Below are 17,409 nucleotides of genomic sequence, written 5' to 3'. Positions count from 1 at the left end.
AGTTACAGTATACAGTCAAGAGAGACACCCTTAACTTTCACCGTGCTCTTGAAACCAAACTAACTCCTACTGAAAAGCCCTGAGGAAATCCATCACACGAAGCAAGGCTCAGTGCATATCTCACTCCACCAAATCCAGTATGCAAGACCTTCGCTTAACATCAGCATTCAGCAGAATCTTTCGCAGGAGTCCATTTGCTTTTAACAAGGAACACCACTTCTGAATGTAACCCTAGGTGAACGTTCAACAATCCTCAGCTTTCTCTCAAGACAGCACACCAACAAGCAGCATTTGCTTCGTAACACAGTCATGATTGAAACAGGGCCATACACAAACCCTTGCGTGGCTTCCACGCACACACTGCAGAGGTGCTCATGTTACTCTACCTCAAACTCTTCATCTTCTCTGCAATTCTCAAGATAAAAACCGCCAGATGTTTTGCCACTCTCCTCTCTGACAGTAACTGCTTGCAGCCCCAGTTGTCTGAAATCACTGACTTTCACTGCATCACAGGGACGGCTGTCAAGTGCCCTCACTAATACGTCTTAAGATGAGACACCAGCCCTACCACAGCTTCCACGTCGGTGATCTCCTGTCCCCAGCCTCCGCCTGCTCAGCGCTGCCCTCCCTGTGGAGGTTCCTTCCCACAGCACACTCCTGCCTGTAGACAGCTCCTCTCTCAGACTTGCATCTTCAGACAGGTTTCTCCCTCAGCATCACACTCGGAGAGCTTCCTCCATGCAGGGGCTTTTGCCCTTGCACATCTCCCCAAACGTAGCTCATCTCATCAGGCAACTACTTCCAGCAATTCTTTGACACCACTCCCCAAATCAGCTCCCATCCTTCCACAAACAGCTCTTCTGCTCATACCCACCACACGTCAGTGCTTCCTCCAACTGCCACCTTTCTCCCTCCAGGACCCTCCACCCCCCAACACTTCAATTCCTGGGCAGCTCAGTTAGTCCCCACCCAGCTGGTACATCCTTTTCAGGACCCTGATCTGAAGTCCCCCAGCCTGACAAAACAGCTGCCCATGGCCAGGCGTCCTCTCAAACCACACTCTCCCAACACCTCTCACAGCTGCTGCCCATTTGCAAGCACCTTGGAACCCCTGTTAGCTCAAAGCCAAAGTCCAGCACTAGCTCAGTCAGGGACCTTCACTTATTCCAGCTTCTATTTCCCACAAGCCGGGTGTGAGAGAGTTCTTCGCACCAACTGAAAATCACCCCGTTTCCAAAGGAGTCACGAGTCCACCAAACATGACAAAGCACCAGCCGCAGCAGTTCTGCTCAGACTGCTGGTTTCCATTTATCCCCATCACTCTACCTGTCCGCAACCCCAGGGCACCCTATCCAATAACTGTCAATATTCCTATCCTCGCAAAAATTAATCAGCATCTCAAAAGCAGTAAATAACTGCGCAACTGCCCATCTACACTGCCTGGAGATCTTTCATAAGCGAGTCACTGAAGTGATTCTCTTTTAACTCTTATTAAGCCTTCTCAGCCACACGTTAAGAAAGCCAGCTGAGAGTGCCTCCAGCTCCGAGAAGCCATTGCCCGTCGTAGTCATCCCCACCGTACTTCCCACAACTTGCTTTCTCTCTGGAGATCACATGAAGAAGATATGCAAACAATTACAGGTGAATACGTGAATTAAGGATTCTGTTGCAATTACTAAGGAATGGCAACAGGACCACCCACTTAATGCAAATGCATGAGAACATACAGAAGGGTGTGACAGAAAACACTGGGTAAGTGGGTGAAGACAAGAGATGGGAAAAGCACTTCTGACCCAAAAGCCCTGTCCATCTGTTGATTCCTTCCAGCCTCCTGGAAACAAACACCTTTAACCCGCGACCACACGAAGGGTAGCTCCACACATCAGACACCCGTCAACTCCAGCTACCCCGCTGCAGAGACCCTCACCATCTGGCACATGAGCCAAGTCACAGGCACTTCACATCTATCTCCTCCTCCTTCACTCAGGGGACAAAATTGCCTTCGTGGGGGCAACAGCAGGTCTGCTTGGACTGCCACCTCCAAGGGAGGTTTTCAGCATCCACAGCGCAGGACTTAGAGGTCTAATGTGCTTTTGAAGCAGCAGTTCAGAGCATGGAACAGCAAGCCCTGTCTCCCACTCCCAAGCTCAGATCCACATTACAGCTAACGCAACTAGTCAGATTAGCGACTGCTCCAGCCCGCACTGTAAGAGGCATCAGCAAAAAAAGTGGAGGCAGGAAGATGAAAAGAAGATCCTAAAACTTTCTGTGAAAAACTACAGAATTAGCCCGCTTGCAGAGGAAGCCTTTTCTCATCCCTGTCTGCTGGAAGCTGGCTTACGACCTACTGCAGGGTTTGTATGTCTTTCAAGAAGTCTGCCCAACATAACGGGCAATGCCATTATCCCTCTAAGCCTCTCATCTCCCCGTGAGCTGTGCATCGCCATGGCTCCTCAGTGTGTGTGGCTGGGAGTTTTGTCTCAGAAGTGCTTCCTTGCCCCGCTCCCCCCCACTGCTCTCAGCCGGTGGGCTGGCAACTGGGAGCCTTGCAGACAGCCCATGGCAGGGCACGAGGCAGGGGCAGCGCACAGGACGCACGGTCAACCCCAGGCTGGGGAGAAGAGGGTTCAGAGAGGCGCCCGCTTCTCCCGAGGGTCCCAGCAGAGTTCGGTGCCCACAGCCCTGTGTGGCAGGGTGGGACCGAGGACCCAGGGCCCGACTGCACCACCAGAGCCCCAGGGCCACGCTGAAGAGCCACGGCCCCGCACCTGGGGCCTGACCAGCACCCCGTGGCCTGACTGAGGGACCTGCACCCAGGGCTGGCCTGAGGCCGGCAGCCCCGTGCCCCCAGGGCCTGACCGAGGGACTCCGGGGCTGGAGCTGACCGGGGACCCCACGGCTCTGCTGCCCCGCAGCCGGGATAGGGCCCTGCAGCCCCACTCACAGACCGGGACCCCACGGCCACAGACGGGGCAACCGGTGCTGCCGGCCCACAGCCCGTGGCGGGCGCGGGAACCCCCCGGGCCGCAGCCCGGAGCCACCGGTGGTGGGTGTCACCCCCGGCCCTCCCCCCCCAGACCCGCCCGACCCCTCGCCCCGGCCCCCGCCCGCACTCACCCTTGACGGCTTCGCCCCGGTTGAGCTGGATCTCGCCCTCGCCCTGCGGCGCGTAGCTCTTCACCACGATGAACTTGCGGCCGGGCACGGCGCTGTACAGCTTCCGCTTGGGCCCGCGCAGCGGGGCGGGCGCGGCGTGCGGCGCGGGCTCGGCGCCGGGGCCGGGGGGCCCCGCCGGGCCGCCGGGGCTGTAAACGAAGACGTAGGTTACGGTGCTGATGCCCGGCAGCTCGCGGCTCGGCCCGCCGCGGCCCGCGGGCTGCGCCATGGCGGGGCGGGCCGGCGCGGCCGCGGGGGGCGCGGGGCTCAGCGCAGCCCCGGCCGCCGCGGCGCCGCCCGGGCGCGGGCACCGGCTGCGGCTGGGGGGCCGCCGCCCGCCGCCGGCTCCATGGCGCGGCGCCGCCCGCCCCGCGCGGCGCTCCGCTCCCTCCGGCGCCGCGCCGCCGCCGCGCGCACCATGGCCCGGGGCAGGTGCCGCCGCCGGCGGCTCCTCCCCCTGCGGGCGGGGACGGCGCCGGCCGAGCCGCCTCCCGCCCCCGGCCGCCGCCCCCGCCGCCGCCGCCGCCGCCGCCGCCGCCCCGGCCCGCCGCCGCCGCCGCCGCGGGGCTGGGGGCCGCGCACCGAGCCGCCCCCTGGCGGCCGCCGGCGCCGCACTGCCCCGGGCCGAGGGAGCGGGGGGCAGTGCCGGGGGGCGGCTCCGGGGGCGGGGGTTGGAGGGGCAGTGCCGGGAGGGGGGCGGGGGGGGCAGGTTGGAGGGGCAGTGCCGGGGGGTGCGTGCAGCTCGGGAAGGGGGGAGTTCCCGAGGGGCAGGCTACGGGAGTGTGCGGGGCGGGGGGGCGGGGGGACCGGCAGTGCCCGGCGAGGCAGGGTGCGGGGGGAGACGGGACGGACAGTGCCGGGGAGGGGGGCAGCAGTTCGGGAGCGGGAGGATGCGCGGGGGTGCCCAGCTCCCGCTCCCGGGGCGGGGACGGACACACACACACACGGAGCCGTGCCCTTCTGCACGGGGGCAGTGCCGGGGGCGGGGGGGGTCCCCTCCGCACCCCCCGACCTGCCGGCGCCGCGCACCGCACACGGCGGGGCTTCGGGGCTGGCCGCAGCCTTGCGGGCAGCGCCCCGGCTCCCGCTGCCGCTCCAGCGGGCGGGTCCCTTCTGCCGCCTCTGCAGCGCCCTGTTTGCAGCCCCCCCGTCGTCGTCCCCCAGCTCCGTGCTTGCAGCCCCTTTGCCCCGCAGTGGCAGCCCCCCGCCGCGGTCTGCACTAGCAGCCCCTCACTAGCGTACATCCTCACCCCACGTCCCCGAGGTCCGTGGGGCCGTGTTTCCGTAGCCCCTACGGGGCTGCCCCCACCCACCCTCCTGCTGCCCCCCGGGCCCTCAGGAGGGTCGGGGGCACGGTGGTGCAGCAGGGGCTGCTCCCGCAGACCCTCCCGCTGCCGGTGCTGCGGGCAGCGGGGAACGGCTGCTGAGGCAGGAAGGGACGTCCTGTACGTGCGCCCCCAGAAATGGCCGTAACCCAAAGGGGTACACGGCTCCTCGGAAAGCGGGGCACAGCCAGGAGAGAGGATGGCGTCCCTTGGCCTGGGACAGTCTGAGCTTCCCCCAGCAGCACGGCCACCGTCTCGGAGCACTGCCGGCGGATGCCCGCCGCACAGAGACCAGCAATGGCGACCCAACACCAAAGCAAACGGCCCGGCACGAGAGGCACGGCTTCCCGCCTTGGCATCAGCAGGTTGCCCAAATCCTCCTGTCAAACTTGCCACCCGCAGGTGCAAAGCTTCAGTAGAAGGCACTGTCACGCCGGGGATGTGCGCCAGGTAACCTGCCAGCCTCAGCCCAGAAGCCTGCTGCTTCACTGCTGCGCCAAGTTATAGCCCATCAAGGGAAAAAACACTTAATAAGAAATAAATAGCTACCCTTTCCTTATAATACTTCTAAATGTCACTCCAGTATCATTTTTAGTCAATGCAGAGATACTAAAGACCAGCTCAGATCTCTAAAAGGCCCCTTTATGTTTTTAGAAACAGTCACGAGAAGCAGGCAGAAAATGTAGCTATTGCAGACAGCTCGCAGAAATATCTGCTCAGCGCAGCGCGCCTCGCCGACACTGCAGCTCTGCACTCTGCCGCCCGCTCACGCCGGCCTGGGGACGCTCAGCCCGCAGGGCTGGGCACTCGCGCTTCGGGCTTTGCACGCGGGTGCGCGTACACAAGCGGGACGGCCAGGTTGCCGGCGCAGCATCGCCGCAGCGCTGGGGCCGTGAGCCCCCTCCAGCACCGCTGACTGCAATGGGGGCCCACACAGACCTGTCAGCGAGCAGGATCCCGCTCCAGCCGTTTCGCCTCTCCAAGCTACTGACTTCAAGCCTACCCTCCCCTTGCTGTGGCACCAATGCTGTTCTCAAACAACCGTGCTGCCGACGTGCAGCGACCCCAGCTACCGAGGAACCCGCAGCTCCACCGCTGATCCTGCACCTTGGCACCCTCCAGCAGGATTGCGGCGGGTTTATGCACCATTGCCCGCGCATTTTATCAGCAACAACTTTGTGTCGTCTTTCATGTGATTTTTGAAAATACTGCTGCTGGACCAAGAGCCGGTCCTTGCGCCAGTGACATGAAGATCGAAAAAGCAGCCCAAAATCTCCATGGCTCCTCTTGAGCCGTTGCACTGGGGAAGCATTAATCATGTGGCTTGCAATCCAGTTCGTATATGCCATATTGATTTTGTAGCACGCTCATTTTTTAATCGTTAAGGAGTTATTAAGTCACAGTGTCTCAGAAACCTACATCTATTATATCAGAGGTACATTTATAATAAGTTTTGTAATAATTTCAAAGAATACTACCATTTTTGTTTGGGCTCTTTTGGCAGGCTCAATTTCAATTAAAGGATCTTAATTAGTTTAATCATATTTCATGTTAATGCCCGCTTGATAGAGACCTGTGTCAGTCATGCAGCTGCTGCAGTTTCAGGCTCTACTCTGGGAACATTTCTACCTATACTCGCAACTGGAAAATGTGAGAAAAACTGCCTGGAATGGGTTTTATGTTTTCTATCAGTCAAGAGCGGAGTATCTCTTGGCATGTTTCCACGTGAACTGACAATGTGTTTCTTCACCTACTTTATCACCCTGTGCCATAAGGCACCTTGAGGCCTGAAGGAGCAGGTTTCATCCTTTGTAACGCCTACTTAAGCTGTAGCTAATCGCTGCTGGATCCATAACTTATTTCTGAACAGCAGCCAGGATGCCTCGTATATTATGAATAAAACAAACACTACCGCAGCAGTGTTTATTAAGCATCTAAGGAGCTTCTTAATGTCCCCAGTGTATAATCGTGATTTCGCCACGTGCGATGCCCACATCCTCCTCCTCCTTGAGACGCACGGGCAGGATGCAGTGGCCAAGAGATGCCTGGGCGCCAGAGGAGACCGCTCCCCGGGGGGGGGGGGGGGGGGGGGGGGGCAAAGTGGGGGCAGCTCAAACAAAATGTAGTCACTGCGAAAGAGCAGCAGCCCTTTCTTTTTCTGCACAGAGATCCTGCCCTTGGTGATCACAGGGCTTTTCTCCTTATGGCAAGCGTTTACCTGAAAATCATCTGTCCGAACTGCACATCAGATTTCACTGCAGCGACCGGAGAACAACATTGGGTACATCAGCCCAGCAGTAGGTATCGTTCAACTAAAGCACCCCGGAAAGAGGGACATGTCTGGTTTGAATGAGGCTCAAGAGCAGATGGAGGACTCGTTCCCCTAATGTCACCTGCTGCCTCTACAGCCAGCAACCTCCTCCGGAAGCCAGCAAGCTGAAATCGGATTTCTTCGGATGCTTCACCTGGAGGCAGGAGGAGCCCGAGCAGCCTGCACCCAGTGTTCCTCCTGGTCAGGTCCTGCAGAGGGGCTGCTCGCAGTCTGGGTGCTCCGGTTTGGTTCTCCTGCAGATAAACAAGCGCTCAGGAAACACTGCTGTAAGCCTAGGCGTCAATACAAAAACCTGACGGCATGCCTCTGTATAAAATTCTGAGGTCTCACACTTGCTCTGCCTGTTGAAAATAACTATTTGAGATGGATTTGATGTGTGACTCCATGTCTCGTACTTCTTACAGATATTTTAGCCCCTGCGAGCATCCAGACACGATATTGTCTGGAGACGGTGATGGAGACCTGACCATCTGACAGGGTGCCTCCATCAGAAAGCATGTGGGGTCCCAGTATGGAAGAGCTTTCTCACGAGATCAGACACTTAGAATAATCCCCTCAACAAGCCACAGTCATTTCTGAGGGAAGACAGAGCTCCCTTCCACAGGCCGGTGGTAGGTTCAAATCACCACGAGCGAATTAACAGTCTCCGCAATTACTTCAAACACATCAAGCCGTCTCAAATACCCAGGACAGTTGCTTTAATTTTTATGTGCTCTCAAGAGGCTGATCAGAAGAGAATCACTTTTTGTCAGGTGAGCTCTGGCTGAAGGATTCTTGTTTCAGGCTTCAACAGCCCTCCTCCTCCTCCCTTCTCTGGGGAATTCCTGCCCACCACCGTCCCAGCAAAGCACCCGCAGTGTGAGGTGAAGGCACACAGGTTTTTGGAGAGCACAGCCGATTATCTGTGGGTGCTGCAGCGCTTGCTGCTGCACAGCACGGGCCATGAAGGTAGGACATGGGGATGTGGCAGACCTGAGCCAATGAGGCTGTGCCGGAGCTGTGGGAATAACTCAAGCTTTGTCTTACCACATTTCAGCATACATCTGGGAGGCAGTGAACATATTAAGGTGTCTTGCACATTATCATGAAAGTATCTATTACAGATCCTGATTTTTTTTCCCCCTTGAGAGCTGAATATCAGATTTTTTTGTTGCTTTAGGACACAGAAAGGTTTTTGCATGGGAGAACTTCCTACTGTTTCAAAGCGTGCTATAAACTGAACCCTTCAGGAAAGAAATGTATTTGGTGGCTTCGCAGTTAACCTGTTAACCTTCCCTAGTGACTCTATGACTGTTCAATTGTTCTTGTCCACAAGGGACCAATCCCAAAAGCATGCATTTTCTTTTTGTTTTTTTTTAAATGAGTTGTCTCTGGTGCTGGAGTTGCCTTTCACTTCAGCCATAGAAGGAAGGATTTGTAAACTTCTCCTCTTGCTCTGAGAACATTTATGTGCTCTCACACATACAATTCTGCACCCACGGAGTACCTGGAGACAGTTTCTCTGTAGGAACCTTTCTGGAGACATCTGTACCCAATGCTTGGTGGGACGAAGCGCACGATGCATGCCCGGCCGCAGGACTTTCAGCTTTGTCCAGTAGTGAGAGCTGTAGTCATCTCCTTTGTGAGTTGCACTCTTCGGTGTTTAGGTAAGAGAGATTTTACCATCACACAAGCAGTATTATAAAGTCCACCAGGTCCTTATAACTTGGTACCATTACACAGAATTTGACTGACAACCAAACACTGCTTCTTGATTATGGAACTTACTATGTGTCCTTTGGAAGAAATGCTTTTGCTTTTGGAGTTTCAAATTGTTACTACAAGCGTGGCTGACAGATACATAAATAGACTGGGTTTGATGGAAACGATTTCAGCTCCAGCAAGAAAATAGCAGCTTCGTCACTTCTAACACTATCCCAGATTCACAGAATCTAACAGAATGGTTGAGGCTGGCAGGGACCTCTGGAGGTCATCCCATCCAACCCTCTGCTCAAGCAGGGCCACCCAGAGCCAGCTGCCCAGAACCATGTCCATATGGCTTTTGAATGTCTCCAAGGAGAGAGACTCCACAGCCTCTCTGGGCAACCTGTGCCAGTGCTCAGTCACCCTCACAGTGGGAAAAGTGTTTCCTGATGTTCAGAGGGAACCTCCTGTGTTTAGGTTTGTGCCTGTTGGCTCTGGTCCTGTCATCGGGCACCACTGAAAAGAGCCTGGCTCTGTCTTCTTTCTGCTCTTCCTTCAGGTATTTATACTCATTGATGAGATCACCACTGAGCCTTCTCTTCACGAGGCTAAGGAGTCCCAGCTCTCTCAGCCTTTCTTCATAGGAGAGATGCTCCAGTCCCTTCATCATCTTTGTGGCCCTTCACTGGACTCTCTCCAGTATGTCCATGTGTCTCCTGTACTCAGGAGCCTAGAACTGGACACAGCACTCCAGCTGTGGCCTCACCAGTGCTGAGCAGAAGGAGGAGATCACCCCCCTCAACCTGCTGGAGATGCTTTGCCTAGCACAGCCCAGGATACCATTTGCCGCCTTTGTGGCCAGGGCATGTTGCTGGCTCATGTTCAACTTGGTGTCAGCCAGGACACCAAGGGCCTTCTCTGCAAAGCTGTTTTCCAGCTGGGTGCCCCCCAGCATATATTTGGGGTAATGGGAATTTCCCATGGCTGTCAATTAGCTATTTTGGGAGCGACCTTGAATTCAGAAATGCGAGAAATCTTCAGAGACACTCTGCCTGTGGTATCACCTGGGTCAGACCTGATATAATGACCAAAAGACATGGGTTCTGTCCAAAATTCAGGAGGCAGTTTCTGACACTGAGAGCTTTATGCCTCACCGCTGGGGCTCCCGCCAGCCACAGAAGCAGAGCAGGACCCCCACCCTCTCCCCCCACGTGCCCCCCAAGCTGGATAATGAGGCAGACCTGGGCTGATATTCTGGGGCCGACTGCTAGGACTCTTGCACAAAACTATGTTATTCCTTTCTGTTCCTAGAGCACGGCTCATTTAGCTTGCTGTTCAGTCTGCTGAGAAACTTCTGGTCTCAGATCATCTCTGCACTACTAAACGAGAATAGCACAGTCACCTGCTAACGAGAGCCAATTAGTGGCAGATTCACGCTGTTCGGGAAAAGGGAGGCAATGGGATAACGGGAGTCACTTGCCTTCCTTGCTCCTCTTCAGACAGCCACCAGACCAGCACTCCAGCTAATTAGCACAGGGGCCTGAGCAACAACGTAAAGCAGGAGCCACGGAGCCCTTGGTCAGATCGTGGCATCCGCCGGGAGCAGCGGCAGCTTGGCGGGGCTGCTCCTCCCACCGCAGCGCAGCGAGGACAGAGCACAGCGGTGCGGCTGCACCGCACGAGGGAAACACAGCGCAGGACGACATCAGCCATGCGGCCAGCAACCAAACATGAAAATCCTCAGAAGAGCAGCACGCAGCCAAACAGCACCAGCAGTCGTGACCTACAAGATGCTTCAGAAACCTGGCGTGAGAGTCTGCCACCAAGGACACACTGATAATGACTGCGAGAGCTGGCCAAAGTGGCAGCTGGGAGAGGTCCTGCAGGCACCCTCCTCTCCGGGCAGGGACCTACGTCTTACTGCAATGATTCATCTGGAAGTTGAACTACCTCCCCTGAAGAATAGACACCTCCGCCTGGCTGTGGCTACAGCCTTACAAACGCATCTGGAGAAGATGGAGCAGAACTGGAAACCCAAGAGAGACAATTAATTAAAAGTTTTGTCTCCCGTTATATAACCACAGATACTGATTCACTCTTTAAAGCACTCCGTGTGCATCCCAGCCAGCAAGACATCCCCAGCGGCTGTTGAATTTGTGCCTCTCCACCCAGACAGCTAAAAGTGTTTTGTATCACTGGGTAGCTCCATCAGATCTTAAGAAGTCCTACCGAAAAGACAAAATACAGTTTTATCAGTTGATAAAGAGGTTAACAGGATTTCTGAAAATTATGCCTCTAATCCTGCCTCTCCTGCAAGATCACAGTCCTTAGGAATTTGGACAACCTGTCTGATAAGCCTAGCAAATGCAGGAACAGGCAACTACCGTGAATTAACATGCACCTCACTCTCTGGCAGATGCTCTTCACAAAGGTGAGAGAAAGCCTAGTTCTGCTAAAGGCACATGACAAGTTTATGGTAGATAGTAACTGAAGGGAGCTGCATGAGGATTACCAAACCCTACACCTCACTGGGGGATGGAGGCAAAGGTCCAGATGGATCCTCGCAAGCTGCTGCTGATCAAGACAAGCTATTTCAAAAATTTTGCTCTATGAAAAAAAAAGAAAAAGAAGAATCATTTCAGCAGTATCTCCTGGTCAGTGTTACTCAGGAATGACAGGAGATGATTCACCAGACCCTCCCTACTTTAAGCACCATGAACCTTCCTATCCCAGAAGGTCTGTGGCTTTGCAGCTCGTAGAGGTGGAGGAACCCATGCCATGCAGAAGGCAGGAGCTACTTTGTAAAGCAGGAAATAATTTGCCAAGCCTATGGCTACGAAACCTTTAACATTTTGGTTCCTAAGTCCGTATGTGTGTCTCAGTCAAAACCCAGTGCCCTACACATGGCATTCAGTATCTGCTGTGTGCAGCTGGTTTTAGGGTACACATTCCGCTCCTCATAAACAAACGTTCACATCACCACCTCCCCGTACATGGCTAAACACTGAGCAGACCAAGAGGTCTAGAAGGACCTTTTCTAGAAGGTCCTCCGCAGGTGCCCAGGCAGCTCCACAGAGCACCATGACAAAGACTCAAAGACTGAGATAGATTTGGTTACTGCAGCACAACTGGTAAACAATTTCTGACTCTGCAAACCAAAGCTTGACACCTCCTGCCTTCACTAAAATTACCTTGGGAAAACCATTTAGATGGTACAGGCATCTGGAGCAAGAACCACAAGGAGAGTGAGTAGAGACTTTGAGACTGTAGTCCGAAACGTTAGTCCTGAAAATTATTCAGCTACTATCACATCTTCAGAGACCGAAACCTGCAGTGTTTCTCCAGCATCATCAGTAACGTCCCCAGACTCCTTAAGTGCTGCTCAGGATATCTCAGCCTTGACCATGTGCACAGCACCTGAGCTGCTCCGGTGTCACCAGCTACTGCTCCTTCCCCTGACTTGCTAGGACATCCAAACCCTTAGCGAGCCCTGACAATTCCCAGCAAACACAACAGACGTGATAGGAGTTGCACGCTGTGCTTTTTACCAAGAGTTTATTAAACCATCCAATTTATCCATCAAAGCCACTGAGCTACTGGATAAAAGGGGGGACATGGCACCCCCATCCTCTTACCCTCCTTACCAGTAAGGACCAGTACATCAGCCCAGGAAGGGGCCAGGGCCCAGACTGCCAGGTCATGGGAGGAATAACCAGTTTGCAGCAAGGCAGTTGCAGGGAGGCTGAAGTAATTAGGATGTTCCCTCTTGCAGTCGTGTAGTGCAGCCCTCTGCTCCCACCTTCACAGACTCTCAACCACCTCATGCATTGCATAAGGAGCCTGGACACCTCAGTGGGCAACTAGATCCCACGTGTTTTGCCATGCACGTCAAATTTGGTACCGCAGTGCTGGTTGTTGCAGTGCCTACATACTTCTGTACTGCTACCTCTTTGAACACATTATGGACGTAATGAACAGGCTGCACAGAGCGAGCTTTCCCAAACCCATCCCAGTGCATCAAGAATACCAGGATAAGTGTGTGCACACACCAGCAAAGATCTACAGATTTACAATTCAGCAATGCAGAGGACTTCTTTTGCAGATTCTTTATTTGCTTAACTCATTACCATTTTTATTCTTTTATTAATCAGAAGCCTGCAGCTAATTCCTTGAATTACATTAGCTTTTCCTCCCTTAGGAAAATGATGGCACCTCTTGGCCAACTCACCCAAGAACAGCCTTCTTAGCCCACTTAGAAGTTCTCCTTTGTGTGTTTACCAGATTCTTCAACCTAAGGCACCCTTCTTGCACACCCTTTGGCCAGAGGCATGTAGCTCACTACACCTCTGAGAAACCAGCAAAGATGATCCTGAAACTGCCTTTGTCAAGCTAAATATCCCAACTCTTGTAGGTTTGTTTCAAGAATCAGCACAAAGATACCAGTATTTCTATTCCAAACACGACCATCGTTACTCTGAGCTCTGTTAGGCTGATGCCATGGCTTGCCTGGACTAATGCCCATAGATCATTACCCTCTCTGTCCTTGGGGATGGAAATCCATAGTTTCCTAATGGATCCCTCCCTCACAGATCCTGTGGACTCTAGCAGTCATTTTCTGTCTTTGTGACGGTAGCTGTAAGTTACTTTCCAACTCTCTCTCAATGGTGAATTTTAATAATTTGACCAAATGATATTCACTCATTCTGCCCACATACTTCCTTAATCATAGGAACAGTGGCTGGGAGACAGCCATGGTTGCGTCCAGAAGTTACTGGAACTGCTTGGAACTGTTAAAGGATTAAAATAAGGCCAAAGAATGGGGACTTGCACAGAAGCATATCCCACACTGCCAAAACGCAGTTTAGAATATCCCCAGAGGGAGGAAAGGCAGCTGTCACTCAGTGCAGTGTGCAAGGTCAGGCACACAGCAACCACACCACATCTGGACCCAAACCTCAGAAGAAGCCCTTGCTGTGAGAGGACACGGGACGCACCTCAGATGCAGAGAAGACAGCAACTTTGCACGAAATTCCCACTGCATTGGCAGAGCGTGCAGAGTATTGTCTCTTGGCTGGTCTGTAGCGCTCATTTTCCTCTCCTTGTACTGCTGAGAGAGGAGCTGCTGCCATTACTGCGGCACCAGGAGAGCAGGAGGTGCTGGAGGGAGCATCTGCGGCAGCGAGTGGGGCTGTGGCACCAGAGAAGACAGCAGAGGTACCAAGCCGAGCAGTGCCTGGCTGAGTGCATCCCTGAAACGTCCCAGCCCCTGACAGCAAAGTCCCTTCTCAGGCATTGGCTCTGTTTAGAAAAGAGCAGCTTTGAAACTTGGACCGTAAAGCACTTTGCCAAGAAAGTTGGGGCCAAACCCTCCTGGTTTTGAAATATGAAAACCAGCTCCAGCCTGGGACATGGCCTCCAGAGGACCTCCAGTGTGGCTGCGGCCATCTCCTTGTGGTTTGCACGTCACTTGGATCCAGATCTTCCGTTAGTAATTGCTCTTTTACTAAAACTGCCAATGCCCAAAGAATGATCAAAGACAGCTGCTGACCTGTGTGGCACAAAGGAAGAGATTTCTTCTCGAAGGACTGGCAGTTTGGGAATACCAATGTTTTGTCTTCTGTAACATTGTAAGACACTCACTCCTGAAGAATTTTTTTACCTGAATTCATGGTGCTATGGACGTTTCTCCACGACACACTGCACCTTCAGCGAGGAGGGCTGGATCTGCTGGAGATGCAGCCCAAGCCAGCAGAGGTGATGAGGAGGCACCATGAGCATGGCAGGCCCACTGAGACCATGTCTGCAGCTGCCAGCACAGATCTCCAGAAAGATGAGAGATCTGGAAACAACCATGGCCCTGCTTGATGTATGGAAATAATTTTTTTTTTCCTTTTTTCTTGTTTTATTTTCCATATTACTGTTTGGATAAAGCAAAATGTCCTCAGCTGGACATGAATAAAACTTTCTGTTTGAGCCCCAAAGCAGGAATTCAGGCATTTTACCCTATGCCATGTTGAAAATAGATCTGTTTTCAGACACCCCCCAGACCAGAGGGAGCCAGTTTGTCACTGATGTCCTGGAGACCACTCATGCACCTCACCCCGTACCCAGTCACTGCCTCTGCCTGAGAGACAGAGCAATAGGGTGAAGGTTGCGATACAAATATCCCAGCCCCTGGAGCCACAGGTCCTCGGCACTCAGCAGTTAAATCAGCCCTTCTTCTTTTTTCCCAGACATGCAAACACAGATGCCTCCTTGTACATAAAATTTGGGACTGGCATGTCCAAGCTCTAGCAAAGCAAAGCCCTGCTCTCGGGGCTGCAGCTCAGGTCAGCAGCTTATTTCATTGCAGTGGCTGCAGGGTGCCAGGGCAAAAGGGGTCCTTCCCCACAGCAGCAGCTCCCTCCGTGGGGACCAGCTCCCAGGCACAGCCCAGCCACACCGGCGCTGCCCTGGGAGGGTCCACTCGGGAAGGGGCCCTCTGGCACTGGCAGACTCTCGGTAGCCGGTGCTGCAGGGACTCACGTGTGTGACACGGCCAAGGACAGTCACTGCTGAGGAAGAGTATTCATAACTGAAATTTCTCTGGAACTCAAATTAATTTTCAATGTTGTTCCCTTGGAAGGAAGGATATGTCTGTGTCAGATGCCAAATCAAGGGGATTCTTTGTGTAGGAAGTGTAATTGATTCCCATTTACTCCACATCTGTATTTCTTAAAAACGGGAGCATGCATGAGTCATATGCCTGGGCAGAGCGGCTTGTTGTGACGCCTCTAGCAGACAAGACACCTGGGAAGGAGCATATTGTCTACCTCACCACCAGAAATATTTTGCCACCACCAAGTCTGAATCAGGATCCAAGCAGTGACAAAGTTCTTGCAGATGTGATGGCATCAGGCAGGAGGCATCCAGAGCTCACTGGAGCAGCAGGGTGACCTTCACATGGGACCCGACTTCAGCCCCAGCGTTTGCCTGGTGCTCCAACCGTTGCTAGGATCAAAAGCATCATTGATGCAAAAAAAAGCAAAATGATGCAAAGACAAGGCTTGCCAACAAAAACGGCTGCAGCAGGTGGAAATGGGACCCAATGGCACTGGAAATGGACTCACTGGACCCACTGGGGTGTCCCTCATCTCTTGGTGCTCAGAATGGGAGTGCAGAAAACAACACTGAGGTTTCCACCCCTAACCCTGACCAGCTGAGATCTACCAAAGGTACTGACGAGAAGCATCAGAGAGGGATCACCATGAACAGGTCCCCTGTAGGACAACGGGTGGTGTGGCCCATTTCTTACTGGCCCTGCTCAGCAAACACCCAGCTGAACAGCAGAAGTACTCGAGGTGTCAACACAGACTGTACAACACATTTCACCCCCAGGATAATGCAGCAGCACGACTTGGGACTGCAAGTATGCAAGCGTCACCCCAGAAAAAACAGGGGAATGACTGCTTGAGAATACGTAGCAAACACAGCAACGACCCCTTTCATTTAAAATGACAAAGCTTGGATCTAGGATAACAAACCTGCAGGATAAACTATACGATCAAGTCCCCAAAGGGTAGCTTTTTCAACCTGCGATCGTCCTTCTGTCTACAAAAAATTGTGATCCTTTTACTAATAACTTCTCATACTTGTAGAAAATCTTTTTCCTTGATATTTAATCTCTCTATACATCAGTCTAGGGGAATAATAAAGCCAGACCTGCTTTATTTCACATTATCGATGCTTTAATTCTACTCAGTTAGACCAACTTTGCATACAGCATGCAGTACACATGACCATATTTAGCTCTTGCACAGCAAAGATCAGGTATGGCACATTCAAAGCACTTACTTGAGCCTGACTCTACCACACTGAAGTAATTTCACCATCCTTACAGGGGATGCTCCTTTGAATGGAAACTACTCTCTAGGTAGGCCTGTGGGTTTGTCCCATAACCTTAAAATATTCCACTAAAGCCTGGAAGATGACCTAAGTCAGGTATCCCCAAACAGTGGTAGAGGGATTCTGAAGCCACCTCCATGCAGCATAACACCAAGGATGGGGTGGGGGCGACAGGAGCCGCCGCCACCAGCCCTGTCGTGCTGCTGGGGGCCGTGCTGGGCAGTACCAGCACCAGCGGGACCATTTGGGACCCCCAGAACGGCCAACTGCTGTGAGGCTGAGATCGACCACATCTCACAGTCCTTCTGGCAGAGCACGCTGACAGTGCCCAGGAAATATATTACTTATAAATTGTACACTTGTTAAAATAGCAGCGAAAATAGTTCCAGCAAGCTAAAATCAAGCCTTCAGCATTGCAGTTACTACATTTTGTCAATGGCCCAAAGCTCCGCAGCACAGCTGTTAGCACACTTGAGACAACTCGTGAGCATGCTCAGGAGAGAAGGATGGGATGTTTTAAGAAGCCAAGGTACAAGGTCCCACTTGGTGAAGGCACTGGAACATGAGACACTGGCTGAGAGTTAAATAGCAGAATAAAGACTGTCTCAGACTTTTCTCCCCTCAGAGGACTCCAGACTTGCAGCTTGAGAAGCAGCACACAGCAGCAAGGTGGGAGACCAAGCTCTCTCCTACAAGGCAGATGTCACAGACCAGACACACTCAGGTCAGGTTTAGAGGACATCTCAAAGGCATAAACCAAGAGAAGATGGAAGAACATATTCAGGGAAGACCGAAACTGAATTCTGAATGGGCTTGCCTTGGCAGAAGGTATCAAAAGATCTAGCAGCCACCACTTCAGCATGTGAGGATTCACAAAACTGATAATACACTTCAGAAAGCCACATCCATGCTAGCCCTTGGTGGATGCATGATCCCTTCCTTTCCTTCTTCTCTGTGACCTTCTCCTGCATGGCTCCATCTGTAACAGAGAGCGAGTGCCTCATCCCAGGTACGCGTCCCCTCTTTGCC

At 53.3% G+C, this 17,409-nt stretch overlaps 1 protein-coding gene across 15 annotated transcripts in view; it reads right to left on the bottom strand.

The window, feature by feature from the left end:
• Positions 1 to 17,409, bottom strand: part of SHANK3 (SH3 and multiple ankyrin repeat domains 3) — a 383,319-nt gene that overhangs the window by 194,563 nt on the left and 171,347 nt on the right. For all 15 annotated transcript variants that reach the window (XM_049813564.1, XM_049813569.1, XM_049813570.1 and 12 more), the window contains one exon: positions 3,118 to 3,305. In XM_049813564.1, the coding sequence (XP_049669521.1) occupies positions 3,118 to 3,305 (188 nt within the window). The remainder of the gene's footprint in view (positions 1 to 3,117; positions 3,306 to 17,409) is intronic.

Source organism: Accipiter gentilis, chromosome 11 (genome assembly GCF_929443795.1).
Source record: "Accipiter gentilis chromosome 11, bAccGen1.1, whole genome shotgun sequence".
In the NCBI taxonomy this organism is placed as follows: domain Eukaryota; kingdom Metazoa; phylum Chordata; class Aves; order Accipitriformes; family Accipitridae; genus Astur; species Astur gentilis.
The sequence above is the reverse complement of the archived record's forward strand: the minus strand, read 5'-3'. Positions and strand labels throughout refer to the sequence as shown.